This window comes from Trichosurus vulpecula, chromosome 4 (assembly GCF_011100635.1).
Source record: "Trichosurus vulpecula isolate mTriVul1 chromosome 4, mTriVul1.pri, whole genome shotgun sequence".
NCBI lineage: Eukaryota > Metazoa > Chordata > Mammalia > Diprotodontia > Phalangeridae > Trichosurus > Trichosurus vulpecula.
Genome location: NC_050576.1, coordinates 121,742,357 through 121,767,268, shown reverse-complemented (window position 1 = coordinate 121,767,268; position 24,912 = coordinate 121,742,357). Strand labels below are relative to the sequence as shown.

At 37.4% G+C, this 24,912-nt stretch overlaps 1 protein-coding gene across 1 annotated transcript in view; it reads right to left on the bottom strand.

The window, feature by feature from the left end:
- SPATA17 (spermatogenesis associated 17) overlaps window positions 1-24,912 on the bottom strand; it is a 278,409-nt gene that overhangs the window by 180,813 nt on the left and 72,684 nt on the right. The window contains exon 5 of the mRNA XM_036754828.1: window positions 17,111-17,214. Coding sequence (XP_036610723.1) covers window positions 17,111-17,214 — 104 coding nt within the window. The remainder of the gene's footprint in view (window positions 1-17,110; window positions 17,215-24,912) is intronic.

Sequence of the window (24,912 nt, the reverse complement as noted above, 5' to 3'; positions counted from 1 at the left end):
TTCTCTGAAAGTAGCCTAAGATGACATGAGCTTTTTTGGATGAAGTATGGCAATACTAACTAGTACTGCATTCACAATTCACTAAAATCCTCACTTTTCCCCCCAAACAATCCCATCTCCTGCATTTTGTATTTGTGAGGTTGAGTTTTATACCCTACTATAAGACTTTAGGTGCAACTACATCATAACTCATCCAGATTTGTCTCATCTAGTCTACCAATCAATCAATAAGCATATAGTAGGAGGTGTTCTAGAGGTTGGAGATGAAAAGGGGAAAAAATCATCCCTGCACTCAAAGACCGTATTTTCTATCAAAAGAGACAATATATAAATATATGTGTATATACAAAATAAATACAAGGTAATTTGCTAGGGGAAGGAGTGAGCACTAGCAGTTGGAGGGATCACAAAAGATAGTGATACTTGAACTGAACTTGGAAAGGAACTAGAGATTCTAAGAGGTGGAGGTGACATGGGGAGTTCCATCCCAGACATAGGGAACAACTCGAAGACATAGAGATGAGAGATGAAATGTCCATGTGCAAGAAGCAATAAGAAGACTAGTTGGACTGGACCACAGAGTATGAGAAAGGCAGTAATGTGTAATGAAGCAGTGAAGTTAAGCCGGAGCCAAATTGTTGAAGGGACTTAAATGTCAAACAAAGGAATTGGAATTTGATCCTAGAGGCAATTGGGAGGCACTGGAATTTATATATCAGGGAAGTGACATAGTCAGACACAAGTTTCAAGAATAGCTTTTTTTTAAAAAAGTCTATATTTATCTATCTATTTATCTATCTATATCTATCTATTAAATTTTGTCAGCAAATGTCAATAATTGGCTCACAGGCCAATGTACAGTTTGCAGATTCCATCTGCAGGAAGTTTTTGGACATTAGGACATCATTTAGCCTTCTCCAATTCTAAGATACCCCTTTAATTCTCTAGTATCTTTCAAAGATCACTAGTAGTGGCTACGCAATGATATCTACTGGGTTTGTTCTTCATACTTGAAGATGTAGTTCATAAGGACTAAGTGAGCTGAGGGCATCTAGGGGCTCTCTTACTAGCTTCCTAATTATCTTGGATTTCAAAATTCTCTATTTGCCATTTTGGAAGCATTTGTAGTCCAAGAATCATTCTCCCTGGCAGAGATTACAGAAAGAAAAAAGAGTTGAGCAGTTCCAGCTTTTCCCAGGTGTGGATATTACCGCTTAATCTCTCCAGATCAGTGGCTGTGCCCCTCTCGTCAACGCTTTTCTTAGAACAACCTTTTATTTGGTTTTCCTTAGGTTTCCTAAGCTCATTCAGAGCTTTAGCATTCCTGACACTATTCCTCCAGGATAATGTCATACTTTTGAAATAAGCTTCCATTTTTCTGCCTTTGATCTGTTTTCTGTAGCTGTCTTTTAAAAATCCAGTTCCTTTTTGAATTCCCTGCATGTGTGTGTTGATATCTGGAAAAGCTTCCTCTTTTCCTTCTCATTGGAATTGGTTCTCTTTCTGTCTTTATATTTTTTTAACTGAGATTTTCATCCTTCCTGGACTATGTGTATTGAATTTTAGTCCAGGAGAGCCTACCTGTGTTTTCTCTGAATTCTTTGAAATCTGCCCTCCCTAAAATCTTTGGGGTATATTAGACTATACCCATCTTTTTCAATTACCAAAAATTCTGAGAAGGGAACATTACTTCCATTCAAGTTTCTCATCCTTTCTGTCCTCCAAATCAGCTTCTCCTTTTTAGTGACTAAATCTAGAACATGATTTCCCCCTTTTGGTTCTTCTACAATGGATGCATTTATAACTAAGGCAAGTCAAGAAATTATTAGCTACTCTGCTTTTGGCTCAGAAATCAATCAGCAATTGTCCAGATAACTGAAATCCCCTATCATTACTATATCACGCCTCCATGACTGGCTTGCTATCTCTTTACCAAACTCCTCATCTACTTGGGTTGTGTTCTTAGGTGGAATTTTAGTTCATGGCAGTCTTCCTATCCTCTCTCTGAATCCTTTTAAATTTTTGCTCCTCAATCTATGATATACATCAGACTATTCATGGCTTTCCTTTCCTCTATCACAAATCACAAGGTGTAATGGTCATGATTTCACTGAAAACCCCTTGCTGGTTTGGCAGGTTTTCAGAAAACAGTGAATTATCTAAAGATCCATATTTGTATTTTCATTCATTTTCTCCTACCCAAAGGGGATCTCAGATAAAAACACAACTTAAAGGCAATTCCTAGACATAATGGGATATTCTTCTTTATCAGTTATAAATGTAATTTTTATATACCCTTTAGTGAAACACAAAAAGGAGTCTGAAAATAGCTTTTAAAATTAATTACCCCACAGAACTTAAAGCATTTTCAGAGATGTTTCTTATCTATATTGGATACTCAGGCATTCTGATTTAAATGACTGCAACTATGTTAAATACACTGTGCAAAGTGAAAGCCCAACACATGTTTTTGTGCAACTCACTGAATGAGTTAGTTGTCCCATGTTACAAGATCAGATTATTGGGCTTAAGCCCATTTCACAGTCATAACAATTCTATGACTCCCAAAACCTCTGGTAATTTATATGACATGAACCACCCCCTATACACTCAGAAGCACTTCACACTTGCCACCACTTATCTATAGTTATAAAATCTACAAGTTGAAAGGAATTTGGAGATCATCTTTTCCAACCCAAACCTGACCAAGTATCCCTTTTACAATGACCACAATAAGTAGCATTAGGTCCATTTTTTATGACTTTCAATGAGAGGAATTTATCTCCTGAAGCCAACAGTTAATATTCAGTCAACAGTCAGACAATAAGCATTTATTAAGAGCCTACTATGTGCCAGACACTGTGATAAGCAGCCATCATACTAGTGTGGTACATTTACTTCTCCTCATGCATTTTTCTTTCCCATGTGCAGATTACTGGGTCTTAGAATAATAAATTAAATATTTACATTTATCAAGATTTTGTCCTGGCAGCTTCCCCAGTGAAGATATTTCACGAGAATTAGTTAGAGCTTATAGCCTTTTTGGACAGCCAAACAGGTGATAGTTGTAAACTTCTGCCTGGCCCTAGAAGCTGCTGCCCATACACCCAAAATCATCTTTTCTGGGTACTCTCATGTACATCGGTGTTCTACATTTCATTCAGGTTTGAACAGGAAACAGTTCTAAATGTCAGCACTTGGATGTCCTCTGTTATTGATACGACAACCTAGCATTGTACTTTCAATCTGCATGTACTGGAAAACTAACCCATAATCCATTATTTCCTTTGCATTCTACTTCAATCTCTTAATAACCATTCTATGCTCCATCAAAAAGTCTAGATTCTACTTCACTCATTGAGTAACTATATTACATTTCATCAGAAACACATCTAGGGGCCAGATCTCACAGCAATGTCCAAACACAATCATCTCCAGTATGTCTCCATGCTGGAACAAGGGTAGAATTAATGAATAGAGAGAGTTATAGTTTAGCATTGGGATACAAATCCAGAATTCAAGAGTTTTAAAGGTGAGTAGGAGGTGAGAAAGTAGAGGCAATGAATGGATTATTCCAGAAGTTTGACAGTGAAAGGGAAGATAAATATATGATGGGTGCTTAAAAGTAAACCAGGGCCAAGTTATAGTTTTTAAGAATGAATTATGCCTAAGCAACACAGAAGGGAAAGCCCCAGTAAATGGGAAGAGATTGAAGAAGAGAAAAAGAATGATCCAATTAGGAACAATCCTAGAAGATCCAATAAGGGATATGATTGAGGAATAGGAAGAAGGATTAATCTTGGAAAGGAGAAAAGCCATAACTTCCTTCAAGATAAGGGTAAAGTAGGACATGATGGGTGAGGGTGTGGAGGGATTTTGAGGTATAGAGTAGGAGAGAAGAAGGAAATAACAACAGATGACCTCTATTTTCTCAGTACAGTAGGGGTAAGGACTGTGGGTGGTAAGGAGTAGCACTTGTAAAGTGGTAAGGAGACAGGGTGGGGTATAGGAGAAGCATTGGGGATTTAAGGTTAGAAGAGGAAGTCTCTAACAGTCATTAGAGAGGGTAAGACAAAGGGTCAATCAAAGAATAAAGGAAAGCTTTCCTGTCTGTCAGTGAGAATCCAGCTGAGATTAAATAATTCAAATTTGTAGTAGTCCCAGTTGGTATAATGGTATGACTTCCTCTAGCTCAAGCGTAGAGGTTGGAGAAGATAGGTGACTAAGATGACCCAGGGTTGATGATTGTTATACAAGGATGGTAATAACCCAGAATACCTTTGGAATTACCCCATTGGAAGGCAGGATTAGGCCCTAAAACCTTACATGGTTCCAGATTAGAAATCAGGATGTCTTGGTCATAAAGTACACCATGCTAGTTCTGGCCTAGCATTCTAGCTTATTGAGATCATTTAGAATCTTAATTCTGTCCTGTATATTAGTTATCATTCCCAGATTTATTAGTATGTTCTATTCTGTGCTCACTTTCTAATTACCTGGAGAAAAAGAATTGACCTATGGTTTAAATGCCACAACATGTAGATAGCTTTAGTCAAAGAATCAAAATTTAATCATGCAGTTGGCAATTGACATTCTGTGTAAATTCTTATGATATAATAGCACCAGCAAGCTCATTCATGAGAATTGATGTCCATTTGCTTACCAAAGATTGAAAACTGCCTCACATAAAATAAAATGCTAATGCCACTCTATCATAGGGAGTTATAGCCCATGTTAATTGCTTTTGATACATCTTCTCATGTTTCCATTTTGCCAACCAACACAACTTTTACATATTTTCCATAAGAATTCTGGACATGTTTAACCTTATTCTTCAAATTAAAAGAATGAAGCTATTTCTTTAAAACACTGTATCAAGAAGTTAATTCACTCTTTTATTACCTGAAGACCATGGGAACAAATATACATAGTAATAGAATATATTAAAATTAACAGAACTGTTTTTAGGTTTTAGCCTTAGATTTTTTAATCTACTGCTAGTAGAGGCTGTAGTGTTTGAAAACCATTGCTAGAATATCTTGAATTAAAAAAAAAACTAAGAAGAGTTAAGGCCACTGGGTAGAATTTATTCATGATTTCATTCAACAAATATCGATTGAGCATTAAATATTGTATGCAATCCTTGTGAACAGCCATAAGGGTGATACAAAGAATAAGCCACACCTTCTGCCTTCACAAAACTTACAGTGCATCTTAGTATTGGGGGGAGGGGAAGGAAATGTAGAAGAATTTGTCACAAAGTAATTTTCCCCCAAAAATAAATAAATAACTGAAGACCAATTCACTAGCCTTTTGTTTATGGTGCTACTGGCCCCAGTTCCTCTCCTCTCATCCACAGCTTGCAGCCATCATAGCTGCTGAGCTACTACAGTTTTAAGTACAAACTTTTGGAGTTAATGACTTGGGGTGTCATGAGCAAATTCTAGCCCCAAGACAAGTTGAGCTTCTATCTCTCCTATCATTCCTACTCGTAGTTCTACCTTTTCTATAGCCTATGGTTATGTAAACCCAGGAAGCTCTGTATCCTTGGGGACTACTGAAGTTTTAGGCACTGAGTATTGTAGTTAACCTCTTGGCACTGTCTTAGGTTGGACTCCCTTCCCCCTAAGTAGGAAGAGGGTAATGAATCAGACTAGCCCAATGGGCTCAAGAGAGAAGGAAAAGGGACAATTGTGGAGAAGATTTGACCCCGGAGTACAAGATTTTTGAAGAATATGAGAAGCATGATCCTGCTTATAAATGACTAATATGATACAAAAAAAAGTTAACAGAAGGGGTCTTAGAAAAAAAGTAGGGAAGAACCAATTGTAAAGGTTTCTCTCAAGAGTCTCCTTGGGGACTCCCTCCAACACCTTTCCTGATCAGTCCCCATAAGGCATTCTGGAGACTAAGAAATGTCAGTGTCAGAGAAGAGGGTGAGGTGCAAAAGAGCTGGATTGGTACAGCCAATCAACAGTGGGCTCTTAATCTTCCTGACATAGTGTCCTAGACTCATTCCTTGAGGGATAGCAACATACTGTATTCAGCTGATGATGGGAGACACTATAGAACAGGTAACAAGGGCTGGGGAAATAGGGTGGGCATTTAGTATTAGACTCTCAAGAGGAAAAGGGTTAGTGAATAAAAGTACATTTACAGTAAGGACACCATGGAAAAATCAGCAGAGAGATCGATATAGAAAGACAAAAAGATGTTTGAAGAGAAAAAAATAAACATTTTAAGGAAAAAGTCATGAAAATCCCTTGCAAATATGAAATTATTACACCAGATTTTTCAAGTCCCTTTAGAATAACAATGAAGAACCTCTAGAATGGTTCTGAAGAGCTACTAAGAATAAAACAAAACTATCAAAGAAATAAGGATAAAAATTATAAATCTACAGGGGACAATCAGTAAGTCTAACAAGAAACTAGAAAATCTAAAACAGAAACTCCTACTATTCATAGTCACAGTAATATCTGTATGTCTACATGTAGATATATTTCCTTGCAATAATTTTATTAAAATTGTTTTATCAATATTCATTAATGAATTTAGTTTATATTTATCTTTCCCTACTTTGTACCTCTCTGATTTGCATATCAGGACCAATAAACAAACTTTATTTAGAAAAATAAAGTTCTTGGATCTCAAGGAAAAGAGTGGGGGAAAAGGAGACTAATAAAGGGGACATAGCATTACAAGATCTCAAAGTATATTGTAACAGTAGATTCTCTTTTTTTAAAGGAATGCTAGAATTACAACACAAAAATTCATAAAAGGAAAAAAATGAGGAAAGAATAAGATTAGAAAAGCATATGAAAGCTCTATAAAACAAGACTGCTGAACTTAAAGATGGGATACTCAGAGATAATAACCTAAGATTAGAGATCTTCCTAAAACAGTCATGAAAAAATTACAAAAAGAACTCATAAAGAAAAATTGCATAGAAAATACGGGAAGCTTACAGTTGAGTATAAAACAAGATAATTGGGAGGAGACCAATACTAAGAAGCAACAAATTTGACACAAAACTTCATAGTTAAGCCTCAAAACTACAACCTCAAGGAACAAACTTTGCAGGTGGTAGGGGGCGGGGAGAGGCAGGGAAGGCTTCATACTTCAAGGTGAACCAATCAGAATAATTCAGGGATAGTCTGTGTGTAAAAGAAAAAACCAAAGGGGAAAAAATAAATATGAAAGGTTTCAGAGCAAAAAAGATCATTCAGCATGTAATAACCTCTCAAAAAGCAGAGCTTAAATATCAAAGAAAGTAACTGAGAATTCAGATAAATGGAAGAATTCAAAGATTTCCTTAAAGACAATCCACAAATCAGTCAGATATTCAATGTGCAAATTGACCAAACAGATGAAAGTTAAATACTTTCAGATAGCAATGAAAGATTAAGCAATGAAATCTTTGTTTTCATGTGGCCAGGGCCACACAAGGCTGGGAATATAGGATAGGAGAGTCTTTTTGTTTGTTTTTTCATTGTCTTAAAAAAATGTTAACATCTAGAATGTAAGGAGTAGAACAATGGGTTCAAAAACCTAAGAAGTAAATGGTACAATGGGAAAAGTTACCAAAATACAAAATGAACAAAATGAATTCACAATGACAGGAAATTTAAAAAAAGAATTAGCATAAACTACCTATTTACCAACAAAATTAGGAGTTTGTAAGTAGTTGATAATTACAAACAAAAATATAAAATACCCAAACTAATAAAACAAGAAATAGTATTCTTAAATAACTCAATCTCAGCAAAAACAAAAAAGTCATAAATGAATTGCTGATGGACTTTAAAATGATTTGTCAAACATTTAATATCAATACTAAAAAACATTCTCAAAAATATAGACTACCCTACCAAACTCCTTCTACAAGACATGTATGGCCTTGATTACCAAATGTTTGATATCAAACCTGGGAAATATAAAGCAGTGAAAAATAACTATAGACTCATTTCACTAATGATTATTGATACAAAAATTTTAAGTAAAATCTTTGCAAGATAATAAGCAAAAGAATTTACTAAGCATTTTCTATGTGCCAGACATTGTGCTAAACACTGGGGACATAAATACAGGCAAAAAAGAAAGTCTTGTCTTTGAAGAACTTACCTTCTACTGGGGGACCACAACACACACAAAAAAAGCTGAAAACATGAGAAGGATGGAGAATAGAGAATAGAGAGAGGAAAAGTATACAAATGAAGGGAATGGTAATGTCCAGAAAGTCAGAGCAGCAGCCTTAATGTAATAGATAGTTTTCAAGTATTGGAAAAGCTATTGTGTGGAAGAAGGAATGGATTGGCTCTTTTTGGCCATAGAGGGTAGAATCAGAAGCCATAGGTATAAGTTGCAAAGGGGGCCATTTTGACTTGATGTTAAGAAAAACTTCCCAGCAATTAGAACTGCCCCAAAGTAGAATCAACTACCTGGGAAGATCATGGGTTTCCCGTCATTAGAGGTAAGACTTGGGTGATTTCTGGCCCAGAAATCTCTCTATCATGCCATTCTCTCTCAAAGCATGGAAACAGGAGATTAACTGTTTCATTTGGGAAATAATTTATCTACAATGTAGAATGTATGGAGTGGAAAGCAAAATGAAATAACTCTAGACAGTAGCTAAATTGGAAAAAGATTTGGAGGACTTTAAATGACAGATTGAGGAAAGTGTATTGATCCTAGAACCAAAAGGGGGGCCCAGAAAGCTTTTGATAATGGGAATACATGGTCAGATGGATTATCCAATAAAAATACTTTTAAATATGGTAATTAATTCTGTCAAGATCATTATAAAATTTAAAACTGCTAAATACATAAAAATTGAGGTAAAATTCAATGTCCAGAATATTTCATTATCTAAACTCTATTAGAAAATTAATGTGTCCAAAATATCAACCTAGTTTTTATAAGCAACAACTTCAAAGCACAGTTACCATTAGGAGTTATTAACAATCAACAACTACATTTCTTTAAACACTAAAGGAATGTTATATTCATTTTGAACTTCCTTCAGAAGTAAAGAATGTTAGTTTTTTTCTGTACTCCAAGGTAATAATATTTTATTAATGTGACCTATCTGTAATTCTGTACCTAATTTTTAATTTCATATCATCATTTTCTTGTTCATAACCTGGGGCAGTTTTTGCATATCAGGCTAGAGGTTATGAGTGTACATGTCTACCAAGTGCATACTCAGCCTTTAAATTAATCAAACCAATTTATCTTTGTAAGAGGCCCAGTCTTTGTAAGAAAATATCTTCTCCGAGATATGTTGCATAATTTACTATACTATTAACTATAGAGTAGATGAACTATGGCTTTTAACTATACAAAGTTTAAGTCCAAGGTCGATGGAGGCTTGCAAAATTTGAATAACCTCACAGAATATACTTAAATAGGGCAGCTTAGTGGTGCAATGGATAGAGCATGGGGCCAAAGTCAGAAAGACCTTGGTTCAATCTGGCCTCAGACACTTACGAGCTGTGTAACCTTGGGCAAGTCACTTAACCCTGTTTCAGTTTCCTCATCTGTAAAATGAGCTGGAGAAGGAAATGGCAAACCATTCCAATATTTTTTCCAAGAAAACTTCAAGTGGGGTCACAAAAAGTTGGACATGACTGAAACCACTGAAAAACAACAACTGTTGTACCAGAAGCGAGAGAGACACACCACAGAGTATAAGTTTTAAGTGGAGAATTTATTAGCCGGCAGCCATTGGGGTATGGCACCACAAATCAATGGCAAATGTGTTGAAGCGAAAGGGTAGTTTATATAGAGAATTTACATGCCAAGTCACAGGGTGGTCTGGGGGTACAGGAACAAAGGTCCTGGCTGATCAAAGATTCAGTCAGGTTATCCTACTAGTGGGATAATCTCATTTACATTCCTTGGTGGAGTCATGGAGCCCCAGGGATATCTGCTAGAAAGGGTCTGCCAGGTTATTCTTCAGTGGGATGGTCCTATCTATTGACATTCCTTGGTGGAGTCATGGAGTCCCAGGCGGTTTGCTAAATGCCAAAGATACCTGAGTCCATTCTTTCTGGGGGTGCTTGTCAGTAGCTAGGGGTTTCTCAGAGTTTCCTAATTTTCCTTGTATTACACAACAATATACTTAAATACTTTCAAAGAGCTATAGCTTTACCAAGACTATTACTTTTTCCACCAATGTAGGTTGTAACCCCTCCACATGATAGAATGTGGTTTCAAGAGCCACAGTGGATAAAAATATTTACCACATGATCACCAACCTTTTACTCGTAAGTCTCCCCACACTTAGTCAAGCTTCTCCTTTGATAAAAACAGAATCAACCATTGCTTCAGAATTCAAAACCTTTCCACTTGGTAGGATCACTAAAACTTGTGTTCTTCAGGCATGACCTTTGAGACTTATGCCACAAAATGGCATTCTATATGGAGTTGAGTAGAGGAAACTCTAATTTAGCCTATTTGCCCCTGAAAATTACTTATATTTGTCCAAAGGAAAGAGGCTGGGTTAAGTTACCTCTCGAAAGCACTTCCAAATAGTTCATTTTATAATGTCTTAATACTTGCTTACAGCTTTTAAAATATTTTCAGTTATAAACAAATAAAAGTGACCAGCATAAACAACAGATCTGGCCTGAGATGAAAGGTTGAGCAATAACCAATCAATAACAACAAGGAGCATTTGTTAAGCTCTTAGGCCCTGAGTATACAAAGAGAGAAATGAAATAGTACCTGTCCTTATGGAGTTAATATAGCATCAGAGGAGACAAAAATGTACATGTAAGAGTATGCCCCTTTCAGACTTCAGCAAATTTATAGGATATAAGAGGCAAGTAAGAGGAACAATAACCTATAATGGCAGGACTTACTCAGAATGCATCTACACCTAGTGGAGGATGGGATCTTTCGCATGAGTGAATCATTTTTCATGCTTACTCTGAGTAAGCTCATTTGTGTCTCATAAGAGATAGGCTACTTTGAGCAGTTCATTTATATGTGAAAATACTAGAAAAGACATTGAACTTGCCCCCAGGTGATCTTTTTCACAGTCATTCATTTGCATGGACCACAGACCATAGACCAATAAGAGAAACTTACAGTTTAAAAAATTGGGGAACACTTAACCTCAGAGTTAGTTAATGATTATTGGGCAAATGGCCATTGCCTGGTTATATAGCCTACCCTGCAAAGATGAAGACTCGGAAAACGTGCTGTATATTCACCGTAAGTTAGGGTGATGTCTCTGACTGAGAACCAAGAATTATTAAAAAGAAAAAAGTGAAAATTCTGGTCAACTCCTCCCTAGAAAATGGCAAGCCTGTGAACCAAGACACTAAGGGATCAGGTTCTAAGAGAACAACAGTATTCTAGCCAAGGTTTGCAGCTCAACTATCTGTCCAGGAAAGATGCCATACTCTGTGAAGGGCAAGCCCCATTGAGCTAACCATACAGAAGAAGTATCCACTAATATATTTAATGAGGACTTAATAAAGAGAGGAAACATATTGAGGACAAGTATAATCCTTATACACGTGCTCCACTGCAATAATCTGTGCTTACTCTCCCTTTTGGCATGGTATGTATTTGCGGGAGCATATGCACTGAGTTATATGGGAAGGCAGTTTGTAATTACTGTTCTTGCTACGCCATTGGAATAAAAAACCTTTGTTAGCAGCTAGCTGAATCTATCGGCTAACTGTTCATGGGGAATATACCAGTGTAGACTTCTGAGATACAGTTTTAGAAGTAGCCACCCTAAGAGAACACTTGAACTTTCCAGTTTGAGTACAAGTTTGAGGGAGTAGCCAGAGAGAGTGTTTATGCAAGATAGATATAAAATAGACACAAGGTGATTTTGTGGGGAGAGCACTGGCAGCTGGGGGAATCAGGAAAGACCTCATGTAGAAAGTAATGCTTGACCTGAGTCTCAAAGGAGGCTAGAAATTTTGAGAGACAAAGATGAGGACAGAGTATATTCCAGGCATGAGGAACCCAAAGGTACAGGTGGAGTATCATGTATGAAGAAAGTGTGAAGTATGGAGGGGAGCAAAGTGTCATATGAGTGGACATATAGGTTAGGGATAGTTTGAGAAGGGTTTTAAAGGCCAAACTGGAAAGTTTATATTTGTTCCTCAGTTTTCTGAGCAGGGGATTGATATGGTCAGACCAGACCTTTAGGAAAATCACACTAGAAGCTATGTGGAGGATGCATTGGAGTGAAAAAAGATTTGAAGCCAACAAGATGCTTTTGTAACAGTCCAAGTATGAGATGATGAGGACCTAAACTAGAGTGGTGACTAGATGAGGGGAGGGAAGGAGACAGAGGCAAGAGGTATGATTTGGCAACTTACTGGATATGTGTGCTAAGACTGAGGAATTGGTGACCACATCAACTTTGCTCACTAGGTTTGTGGAAGGATGATAGTACTCTCAACAGAAACAGAGAAGTAAGTCAGCATTTATTAAGTGTTCCCTATGTGCCAAATACTGGGGGTATAAAGGCAAATGCTAGTCTCTTCCCCTGAAGAAAATCATATGTCAAGAGCTAAGTACACACGGAATCTATACAAAGTAATCTGAAAGAGAAGGCAGCAGCAAAGGCTGAGGGCACTGGGAAAAGCTTCCTGACCTAGATGGGGTTTGAGCTGAAAATTAAAGAAAGCCAGGAAAACTCCAAGGCAAAGGTGAGGGGGCAGGACATCCAGGCATGGGGGGCCATCAGGGAAAAGGAGGGTGGGATGGTAGATGAAGTGTTATGCTCAGGGAACTGCAAGCTTCCTCATGTACTGAATCATAGAGGTCTCGGGAAGGAGAGAGAGGTACGGAAAAAGATTGGAGAGGTAGGAAGTGTCTTAAGTTATGGAGAGTTTTAAATGCAAATAGAGGATCCTGGAGATAATGGGGAACTACTGGAGCTCATCGAGCAGAGGGAGTAACATCTATGCTTTGGAAAAATTACTTTGGCAGCAAAGTGGAGTATGAATTGGGGGGTGGAAAAAATAGGGTAAATGACACTAGTTAGAAAGCTATTGCAGTAGTCCAGGCAAGAGGGTGCTGAGAGCCTATACGATGGTGGTGGCTGTATGAATGGCGAGAAGATGACATGTATGAGATTTTACAAAGGCAGAAGTAACGATATTTGGGAGTGTATTGGACATGTGAGAGTGAGGAGATGAGGATGTCACTGAGGTCGCAAGCCTGGGTGATTAGGAGGATTATACTGCCCTCAGTAGTAAGTAATAGGGGAAGTTTGGAAGTGGGAAAGCTTTGAGAGCAGAGATAATGAGTTCTGTTTTAGACATGTTGATTTTGAGAAGCTTCAGTGACATCCAGTTGGTAGGCTTGAAACTCAGCAGAGAGATGAGGACTGAATAGAGGTCAGGAAATTCTTCTGCATGGTGATATTAATTTAACCCATGGGAGTTTATACAGTCACCAAGTGAGAGAATGTGGGGGGGAAGGGGAAGAGAAGAAAGCCTAGGATAGTGACTTGGGTTATAGCCTAATCTCAGTTAGGGGTACCTTTAGAATACAAACAGGACATAAAATAACCATTCCCTCATATTAGGGGGAAAAAACTGAAAATAAAACACCTTAACATGGTGCCTTGAAGCCAATGTTCCACAAAAAGAGGAGGAGGGGAGCTTGCTTTCTTGGACCAGCCCTCGGCAGCACTATAGCTTCAGTCGGGTCATTCTTCCATGGAAAATCTAAATGGGCCCTGAATTCAAGTTTTAAATTTCTATTTGGGAGAGTTATACAATCACTCATAAAACTAAACTCTGACTCGATAACCCTCAAAGAGGACTTTTAAAGTCCTGTACCAGAACTGCAGAATCCCAGTGTGAATCATCTGGGAAATCAAACCCTTCTGTACACTCATCTCAAGTAACGGCATACCTACAGATAAAGGGAACAAACTGGTTTTTAAAAGAAGAATTGGGGCTACAAACCATTAGCAGAAGTGGAAGATAGCAAAAATGACCTTTCTTTTAAGGGCTCAATATAAATATTGAGACGGAGAGGAGGGGAGAAGAAAGGAGACATTTGTCAACCATTTGGCATCACAGCCAAGGAAGGAGCATGAATAAATTCATCAAGTCCCAATAGCAAGGTGAAGGAAGTGTTGTTATTCAGTTACATACAACTCTTCATAACACCTTTTGAGGTTTTCTCAGCAAAGATACTGAAGCAGTTTGCCATTTCCTTCTCCAACACATTTTATAGATAAGGAACCCAAGGCAACCAGGGTTAAGTGACTTGCCCAGGGTCACACAGCTAGTAAGAGTCTGAGTTCAGATTTGAACTTAGGTCTTCCTGACTCTAGGCCCAGCACTCTAGCTACTGTATTGCCTAGTTGTCCCAAGTAAGGGAAGGGCATTCAGACAAATAGCAAGTTCTGTCTATACAGATTATGCCTTAGGCAGATCAGTGAACAGAAAAGACTCCCTTGCTTGTGGTTCTATTTGATTTTCGTAGGTAGCAGTACCCTTGCTGGGGATCAGCTCCTCCCTCTTCTCACCTAGATCTGCCATCCCAGTCTTCCCCATATTGTGTGGCTCCTGCCTCTCATGGTGTTTCAGAGTCTCCCCTCAGCTGGGAAAAATCCCCCTTCCCGACAGCTCCCCTGCCAATATGAGGTACGCATATTTTGCATGGATCTGTGATTTCCATGATATGGAGAACTACCCCCATTCACGCATGTTGGCAACTCCTCTTTAACTTACAATCATAGTGTTTGTCTGGGACATTGAGAAGTTAAATGGGTTGTCCATGGTCACACAGCTACTGGTGTTAGAGGCAGGAATTAAATCTAGGTCTGCCTGACTCCAATCCTGATCTTCTAGTGTTCCATACTGAACAAGATATAACTGATGAAGATGACAAAAACAGACATGAAAAGCTGTCATCTATATGTTCATGTTATTTGAACTCATGAATGAGGAGGAACTAGAGTTTGTTAGCTAAGCAAATAATTCAAATCATCTGATTTGTATAATTAAGCTGAATTTTCAGTAAACACAAATTAAAAGTACTAGCATATCAAATTGATAGCAACTAAGATATTCTCTTTTTGGCCGCTACATGATAGTTGGTAAAATGCAATGGAGCCTCCTCACTGTAAGACTGTCCTGGGTGCAGGTGCTATTTGCTCTATAGGTAAGTATGTTATAATGAGGTCCCTTTCATAGTTCAGTACCTAAGCCACAAAGTCACAGAAACATAGAATCTCAGACCTCAGACCTCAGATCAAAGACATCTAGAGTCATCCTAAGCTGAAGAGTCAGTCATTCATTTTTGCTTGAAGACAGAGTGAGGTGAGATTCATTACCTCCAAAGCCAGACAATCCTACCTTGTAATAGTTACAATTGTGAGGAAAATTTTTTCTTATTTCAAATTCAGATTTGTTGTTCAGCAACTTTCATCTATTGCTATTAATTCTGTTTTCTGAGGCCACACAGAACAAATCTAATCCCTTTTCTCAAATGTGTAAAGGCAGCTATAACATCCTCCCCTAAACCTATTCTTTTGCCAGCTAAACATCTAGTTCCTTTAAATGATACTTGTATGGTATGATCTCAGGCTCTTCACTTTCCTAGGGGTGCACACGAGAGGCTCTCCAAGTTATCAGGATACTTGTGAAAATGTGATGCTCAGAGCTTAACACAATTTTCTAGTTGTGCTACAACCAGGACAAAATACAGAGGAACTCCCAGCTCCCTTGTTAGAGCCTAAAATTGCAGTCACGTTTTTTGGCAGTCATGTTACCTTAGTAATTTGTATTAATTGTATAGGCCACTGAAATCTCCAAATCCTAATAATATTAAAACTAGTGATCTAAGTTGAGACTCACTTTTTAAAAAATTACAATAAAGCTGATTGTGTTTAGTATTAGCTATCTGTGGGGAGTAAAACTGGTTCTCCTAGGGATTTTGTAAGATAGAAGTGATGACTGTGTTGATATCTAAACTAAGTATTCTGAATTTTCCTAATACTGAATTAAAAGTCATTTATAGCCAAGTTTTACCTGCAGGAGGTAGTTAGGAGTAACTAGACCTCTTATGTATCAAAGAACATTAAGTGTTACATGTGTATATGGGAAGGAAATAAGCATTTGTATAGTACTCACTATATGCATAAGTGTGTACTACGTGACCCTAGGTAAGTCATACAAATGTTCACTGCCTTAGGTAACTCTCTAAGACTATAAATTGTAGAATAGTTGCTTGTCTAAATTGGTAGAAGAATTTTCCTCAATCACAGGTCTGAATTTACGCACACAGGCACACACACACACACACACACACACACACACCCCTATAAAATGAAGCGTACACCTCCTCCCCCCCCACACACATATTCAATGCAATTCAAACCTATCAACCAAATTCTTTTAAAACAATACATTTTATAAACCAACATTATATTATATGTTAATGGCATGTTAATGATGTTAACGTTAATTTTATCTTTAGGCTGATGACAGAATTAGAACTTCCTTAAAGCATTCTTAAATTTTTATTGAGCAATTATTCAAAAACAAAATAGATCATATTTAGTATTTTTGAAATTTCTATATAGGTAATAGGAAGGAAACTAGGCAGGACAAAGTGAAATTCTTGTTGTTGTTAAGTCATTTCAGTCATGTCCAGCTGTTCATGACCTCATTGGGGGTTTTCTCAGCAAATGTACTAAAATGGTTTGCCATTTCCTTCTCCAGCTCATTTTACAGATGAGGAACTGAGGCAAACAGGGTTAAATGACTTGCTCAGGGTCACACAGCTACTGTCTGAGGCTGCATTTGGACTCAGGTCTTCCTGACTCCAGAGTCTGTACTCTATGCACTGCACCAAAAAGCTGCCCTTAAATTGAAATTACTATTATGATTTACTTTTTTTTTAAACATTTTTTTGCATGGTGGAAGGCAGGGCAATTGGGGTTAAGTGACTTGCCCAAGGTCACACAGCTAGTACATGTCTCAAGTGTTTGAGGCCGAATTTGAACTCGGGTCCTCCTGACTCCAGGGCCGGTGCTCTGCTCACCACGCCACCTAGCTGCCCCTATCATTTACTTTTAAATAAGATTTCACTACTTTGCTTTTGTTTTCATCACCTGATTGCTTGATTGGTGTCAGAAATAGCTCTCAGATATTCCTTCAAGTAATAGTAATTAAAGCAGTACTTCCGGATCTTATATCCTCGCCACCGCTTCTGAATCTGTTTATATAAAAATGCAAATTTTATTACATTCAATACTGTTGGGAAAATAATGGTGCTCAAATATTTATTATGTTGAAACAAAGTAAAAATAAATGTGGATTGGAATTTACATCCAATATAATCATGACTTTTCATTTATAAGGTAGTATATTAATTTGACCAAGGTTTTAATTAGATTTATTAAAAATATTAGGTGAATTATTGAATATTATCATGCATTCAAAATATTTTTTGAATAATAGTTTCATAGTATTCTAAATTCCTAAATTAATCATTGAAAGTAAGGAGGAGGAGGAAGAAAACTAATACTTATATAACACTATGTGCCAGGCACTTTGCTAAACACTTTACAATTATTATGTCATTTGATCTTCACAATAATCCTGGGAGGTAGGTACTATTATTATGCCTATTTTGAAAATGAAGAAACTGAGACAAACAGTGCTAAGCAACTTGCCCAATCACATAGCTAGTAAGTGTCTGAGGCCAGATTTTAACTCAGGTTTTCCCAAGTCCAGACCAGGCTCTCTATCAACTGCACTGCCTAGCTGCCCCAATAACAAATCGAATGCAGCAAAGATTAGAAGAGGAAATCAGTTAACAGGTGAGGGAGGGGGGGAGGCCAGAAATCTTTGTAGAAAGTTTTTAAAAAGGTCTTGTTTCCAGGATATTTCAGGAACTTATTAAGATTTATAAGAACGAGTCATTCCTCAATTGATAAATGGTTGAATGATATGAATGGTTTTCAAAGAAAGAAATTCAAACTATCAATGGCCATGTGAAACAGTTCTCCAAATAACTAAAAATTAGAGAAACATAAATTAAAGCAATTAAACGGTTCTACTTTATATTCATCATATGGGCAAAGCTGACAAAGAAGGAAAATGACCGATTTGGGAGGGGCTGTGGGAAAAGTCATATTAATGCACTATTGGTTGAGCTGTGAATTGCTACAGCCATTCTGGAAAGCAACAATGCCCCCAAATACTAAACAGTGCATATCTTTTGATCCAACAATACCACTACTAGCCCTATACCCCAAAGACATCAAGGAAAGATCCAAGCTTGTTCTCAAAGCAAACTCCAAGCTTCTCCATAGATTGGATCACAATAGGTCCCTGCCCAAGCTCCACTTAATGGCTGTATTTTGGGCCCTCTTGGCCTAGAGTGAATGTCAATGGTAACTGTTTCTCTTTGGAACAGCAATCCTGAGGGTCTTCGCCTCCCAGCATGATTTTTTTTGTTTTTTTCAAATTAAAAGGGCCATCCCTTGACGCACATCTTAAAGAGGCCTATTCACTAAATAGGCCTTACCTCACTCTAAGTGAGTACATGAAAAGGTCTTAGCCTAAAAAGGTCCAGGGTCTCCCATGCATCCTGGGTCATCTCTAATCAAACTGATGTATATCTGGTCACTGGATCCAGATGACTCTGGAGGATAAAGTGAGGCTGGTGACCTTGCACAGCCCTCCCTCACTCAAATCAAAGTCAACTGCAAGTCATGTCATCCATCATTTCCCTGATGCCATGGTCCTCTTCAAAAACGAAGGACAAACACACGACCTGTGATGAAGTAGTTTCTAGCTCTGGTTACCTAATTCCTCTCATTCAGAATACGATCTACAAAGGCTTCCAAAATATATTCTACTTCTCTTGGAAATTCATTCCTTTTCAGTTTAGCTTGACCCCATATTAGCTTGACCCTGTCTTCTCCTTGCTCCATTTTGGGAATGAGCTTGGCTCCAAAAAAGAAATATGAGAAGAAATCTCCTTTCCACTCCTTTATAAAAGTGGCATATCCATCAGTGTGAAACATTGCATATAATGTCATATTTTTTTCAGTGTATTAGTTGATGTTGCTGAACTCTTTTTCTCTTAATTTTCTTTTTTTTAAAATTCTTTGTTATAAGAAATGTTTCTCTAAGAGGAGGAAGTGGAGAGAAATAAGAAAAAATCTAGGCAATGCAATAACAAATTATATCAATAAAACCTATTAAAGATAAAATGTTAGTAGAGAATTCTTTGAAAGTGCTTCTGCAACACTCAGGTGTGCTGCCCCTGAGTAAAATAGCATGGGAGACATATGAGAGGAACACTCTACCGAAATTCACCCACATTAAAGTGCAAGCAGACAATCATCAAGTGAAAAAAGGTATAACAAGGTCTTTGTTTTGTTATATGGGACAGACGAAGGGACTAGGGGGACAGAGAGGGGCACACGAACTTAGATGATATCGGGAGTAAAAGCATAGAAAAAGGAGTCAAAAGATAAAGAAAAAAAGCTGAAAACTTCAAAACTTGGCCTAAGGTTTTCCTGTTTACTTTTAACTGTGTAAGGCCCAAAAAGTTATATGTGGAAATGTTTTGGACTTTTGTGAATTTGTATAATGATAGTTCTGTTTCACAATATTTATGCATTTTAAGGAAATAAATACTTGACAATAAGGTAGCATCTTTTCTTGAGGAGACATTCAGGGAGGCAATCAATACTATTGTTTGTTGTGTTTCAGAAGACCTGATTTATCTAACAAGATCTAACCTGATGCCGTATTATGATAAGGAGTTCCCCCTTATGACAGAACTTCTACAGCACTAACTGTACTACTTCCTTTAACAATGTGTGGCTTCTTGGACTTTTAATACATGTTCTTATACCATTGATATTCGAGTATTGTGTCAACATTTGAATATAAATTTTACTTTTGCAAGACAGTGCAAATTTTAATGATATTTCTTTTTGATTCCAAGGTGAATAAGTTAGTACTTCCAAAAAATGACTGGTGTGCATGCCCTTCAAAGTAATTAGCAACTTTCAAAAGTGATTGGTACAAAACAATTATTATCATTGATCAGCACTGAATAGATAATTTTAAACAAAGTCATTGTGTGCTCAGCAGATTACAGCTTGTTAACGGGCAAGTTCTAAATGACCTCTTAAGCTAGTCAAATCAATGATGCATATTCCTCATTAAGTAACATCAAAATGTAAGTGGTCTTATAAATAATGTTTATTTTAAGCGCTAAAACAAATGGCAAAACCTTGATACACCAAAAGCCATCTGCTTATAGAAAGATTCCCTCCCTCATTGAGTTTAGTTTTGTTGCTGAAAATTCATAATCACTAACTCATGTGAAAGCAAAAATGTATCCTTCCAATATTAAAATTATTAAAGTAGAAAATTACTCTTTAGCAATACAACTAATATTTACAACAACGCGTACAAGGTCAAAACCAACAACAAGGGATCAAATGCTAGATCTCTCTCTCTCTCTCTCCCTCCCTACCTCTCTCTCTCTATCTCTCTCTCTCTCTCTCTCTCTCTCTCTCTCTCTCTCTCTCTCTCTCTCTCTCTCTCTCCTTACTTCTATTGATTGCTGCACTCTCCATCTCGAATTGATTTTCTGTGACTTCTTTTCCCCTTCAAAATTCTTCTTGAATGGGATGGTGGTGGCAGGAGAGGAGAAAGTGAAGGAAAAAGAAAGAAAACTTCTGATTTCTAAATCCTCATGAGTAAAGTCCTTGTTGTTGTGGTGGTTTAATCATTCAGTCACATCCAGTTTTTTGTGATCCCATGGACCATAGCAAGGACCCACGATCCCAAGGACCATGGCCTTCTATCCTCCACTAACTCCTGAAGCCTGTCCAGGTTCATGTTTCTTGTCTCTATGACACTATCTAACCATTTTATCCTCTGCCATCCCCTTTTACTTTTGCTTTCATTTTGTCCCAATATCAGAGTCTTTTCAAATGAGTCCCATCTTCTCATTATGGAGTCAAAGTATTTAAGCTTCAGCTTCAGTATTTAACCTTCCACTGAATAGCCAGAATTAATGTCTTTAAGTATTGATTGATTTGATCTCCTTTCTGTCCAAGGGACTCTCAAAAGTCTCCTCCAGCACCACAATCCAAAACCGTAGATTCTGTGGTGCTCAACTTTCCTTATAGTCCAACTCTCCTAGCTATACATTGCTACCGGAAAAACTAGAAGGTGATGTCTCTGCTTTTAGTGTGTTGTCTAGATTTGCCACAGCTTTCCTTCCAAGGAGAAATAATCTTTTAATTTCATGGCCGTGGTCACTGTCTGCAGTGATCTTTTAGCCCAAGAACATAAAATCTTCCATTGCTTCCATGTTTTCTATTTGGGGTTCATTGCTCTTTCTTTTTTTAATGTTAAGCTTCAAGCCAGCTTTTATACTCCCCTTTCACTCTCATCAAGAGGCTTCTTAATTCCTCTTCACTTTCTGCCAGCAGAGTGGCATCATCTACATAACTGAGATTGTTGATATTTCTCCCAGAAACTTTAATTCCAGTTTTTAATTCATTCAGCCTGGCATTTTTCATGATGCACTCTGCATATAAGTTAAATTAAAAAAAGGTGACACTCTATAGCCTTGTCATACTTCTTTTCAAACCTTAAACCAATCATTATTTCATATTTGGTTCTAATTATTGCTTCTTGGTGCTAATATAGGTTTCTCAGGAGACAAGTGACATGATCTGGCACTCCCATCTCCTTGAGAACTTGCCACATTTTGTTGTGATCCACACTGTCAAAGGCTTTAGTGTAGTCAATGAAGCTGAAGTTGATGTTTTTCTGGAACTCCCTTGCTTTTTCCACAATTCTGAGAATGCTGGCAATTTGGTCTCTAATCCCTCTGCCTCTTCTAAAGCCAGCCTCCTCTTCTAGTAATTCTCAGTTCACATATTGCTGAAGCCTAGTTTGTAGAATCTTAAGCATAACCTTGATGGTGTGTGAAAAGAGTGCAATTGTTTAGTAATTTGAACATTCCTTGGCATTGCCCTTCTTTAGGATGAGAGGGTAGACATCTTTTACAATCCAGTGGCCACTGCTGAGTTTTCCAAATTTGCTGGCAAAATGAGTGCAACACTTTAACAGCATCAGCTTTTAGGATTTTAGAAGATCAGCTGGAATTCTATCACCTCCAATAGCCTTATTGTTAGCAGTGCTTCCTAAGGCCCACTTAACTTCATTCTCCAGGATGTCTGGCTCTAGATCAGTAACCACGCCATCGTGGTTAGTGGTAATATTAAGATCTTTCTTGCAAAGTTCTTCTGCGTATTCTTGCCTCCTCTTCTTAATCTTTTCTGCTTCTGTTAAGTCCTTAGCAATGTCTTAAATGAATGTTCAATATTCAGTGGTATGATTTTTACTATTCTGTTTTCTACAGAAAAATGTAACTAAGCAAAGAAGGCTTTTTTTCAGTCTTTCTAGTCAATGTTTTTAAGTCATTGACTATCCATTCTTTCTAAATTCTAAGAAAGCAAGTAAAGTCTGAACTTCAAATTCACTTACAAATGCACAGAGAGTTAAACTAAATGATCTCTGAGTCCTCTTTCAACCCTAAAATTCATGAAGCTATGAGAAACTATTTTTTGCTGATTAAATAATTAATTAATGTTTGCTTTAGATAGTTCAAGTTAATGATACACTAGAGTTTTTATTGCTGCATTTACACCTTTTTAGTTCAGTGGGACCCCCATGTGTTGTCATAGGAACGTAGGGTTTAGAGTTATACGGAACATAATAAGTATATAGTCCAGTTCCTTAATTTTTCAGACGAGGAAAATGTGGCTCCAGGAGGTTAAATGACTTGCCAAAGGCTACCCAAATATTGTGCAGTGGCTCTGAGATTTGAATCCAGGTTTTCTGATTCTAAGTCCAGGCTACTGTCTCTTGTGCCCTGCTTCTAACAGATACTATACACAATACATGGATGCTATAAATTTATGCCCATTTTATAGGATTTGGAGTATAATGTTGACATTCCAAGTGACTGTAGAAGTTTATAGCTGTATCTTTGCTTTACAACATTCAAGGCCATGTCTCTGGTTTTGTTTTTTGGAGGGGGGGAAGGCAGGGCAATTGGGGTTAAGTGACTTGCCCAAGGTCACACAGCTACTAAGCATGTCAAGTGTCTGAGCCTGGATTTGAATTCAGGTCCTCCTGACTCCAGGGCTGGTGCTCTACTTACTGTGCCACCTAGCTGCCCCTTCTGATTGTTTTTGATGTTGAATTCCTTATCATAAATTATACAATCTGTATTGTGATGATCTTTATATTAGGATTTATTAGAATTTATTGTTATCAAAAGTGTGAGCTATTTTTTTGCTTGAACATAAAAGAATTTAATTTTTCCTATGTTTTTCTGTCATTACCTGCCAGGTTCACTTTCAAATGCCCACATTCTTTTTTTTAATATATATTAGTCATTTATGTCAGCATCTCAGTGCAACTCATGTCTATTAATAGAGAGAAAAGAATCAAGTTCTTTGAGATCTCCTGAGGAGCGTGAAATGAGCATTTGGAACAGCTGTTACAACTAACCTATCACTGACTGACTAGGTCAAATAGCTTTATGTTTGTTTCTTCTTAATTTAAGGGGATCCGGCGGCCTCAAGGCCACATGTAGTGGCCCCTCAGTGTAGTACAAAGGTTCAGAGGGCCTGGGTTTGAAGCCCAGGCCTGCCACTGTCTAATTGTGACATTTTGAGTAAGTCAATTCATCTCTCTGGGCCTCAGTTCCTCATCTGAAAATTTAGGGCAAAAAACTAGATGACTTCCAAGACCCTTCCAGCCCTGCATCTATCATCAAATGATTCTATGTATTGAGACATCATCAGAACTTTCAAAGGCTTGTAAGGAAGTTTCACAAGAAAAAAAAATCTCCAGAGAAAACAAAGACAGGAGAAATAATAGGAAGAAACACAGGGAGATCGAGGGCAATCTGATCTAAGAACCCTGAAGTTCTAGTTCTTTTCTTAAAAAAAATTATTTAGTACTTTATTTTCCCCTAGTTATATGTAAAAATAATTTTTAACATTTGTTTTTAAAACTTTGAGTCTCAAATTCTCTCCCTTCCTCCCTCTCCACCCCACCCCCTTCATTAAGAAGGCAAGCAATTAGATATAGGTCATACATGTGTAGCCATGCAAAACATATCCATAATAGTTATGTTGTGAAAGAAAATATAGACAAAAAAATTCAAGGAAAAATTTTAAAGTTTTTTAAAAAGTATGCTTTAATCTGTATTCAGACACCATCAGTTCTGTCTCTGGGGACGGATAGCATTTTTCATTGTAAGTCCTTCAGAGTTGACTTAGATCTTCGTATCGCTGAGAATAGCTGAGCCATTCAGCACTGATCACCTTATAATATTGCTGTTACTTTGTGCACAGGACATTTCACTTTGCATCAGCCTGTGAAAGTCTTTCCAGGCTTTTCTGAGAGCATCCTGCTCATCATTTCATATAGCACAATAGTATTCCATCATAATCACATACCACAACTTGTTTAGCCATTCACCAATTGATGGGCATCATCTAAATTTCTAATTCTTTACTCCCAGAAAAGAGCTGTGAGATGGTATGTGAAATGTTGTTTTCCTATAGTTCCATATATATATGAAATGTCCTTTTCCTATAGGTCCTTTTCCTTTTTGTTTTTTATCTCTTTTGGGATACAGACCTAGTAGTGGTATTTCTAGGTCAAAGGGTATGCGTAGTTTTATAATCCTTTGGCTATAGTTCCAAATTGCTCTGCAGAATGGTTGGATAAGTTCACAACTCCACCAACAATACATTAATGTCTCATTTTTCCCACATCCTCTCCAACATGTCATTACCTTTTCTGTCCTATTAGCCAATTTAACAGGTATGAGGTAGTACCTCAGAAT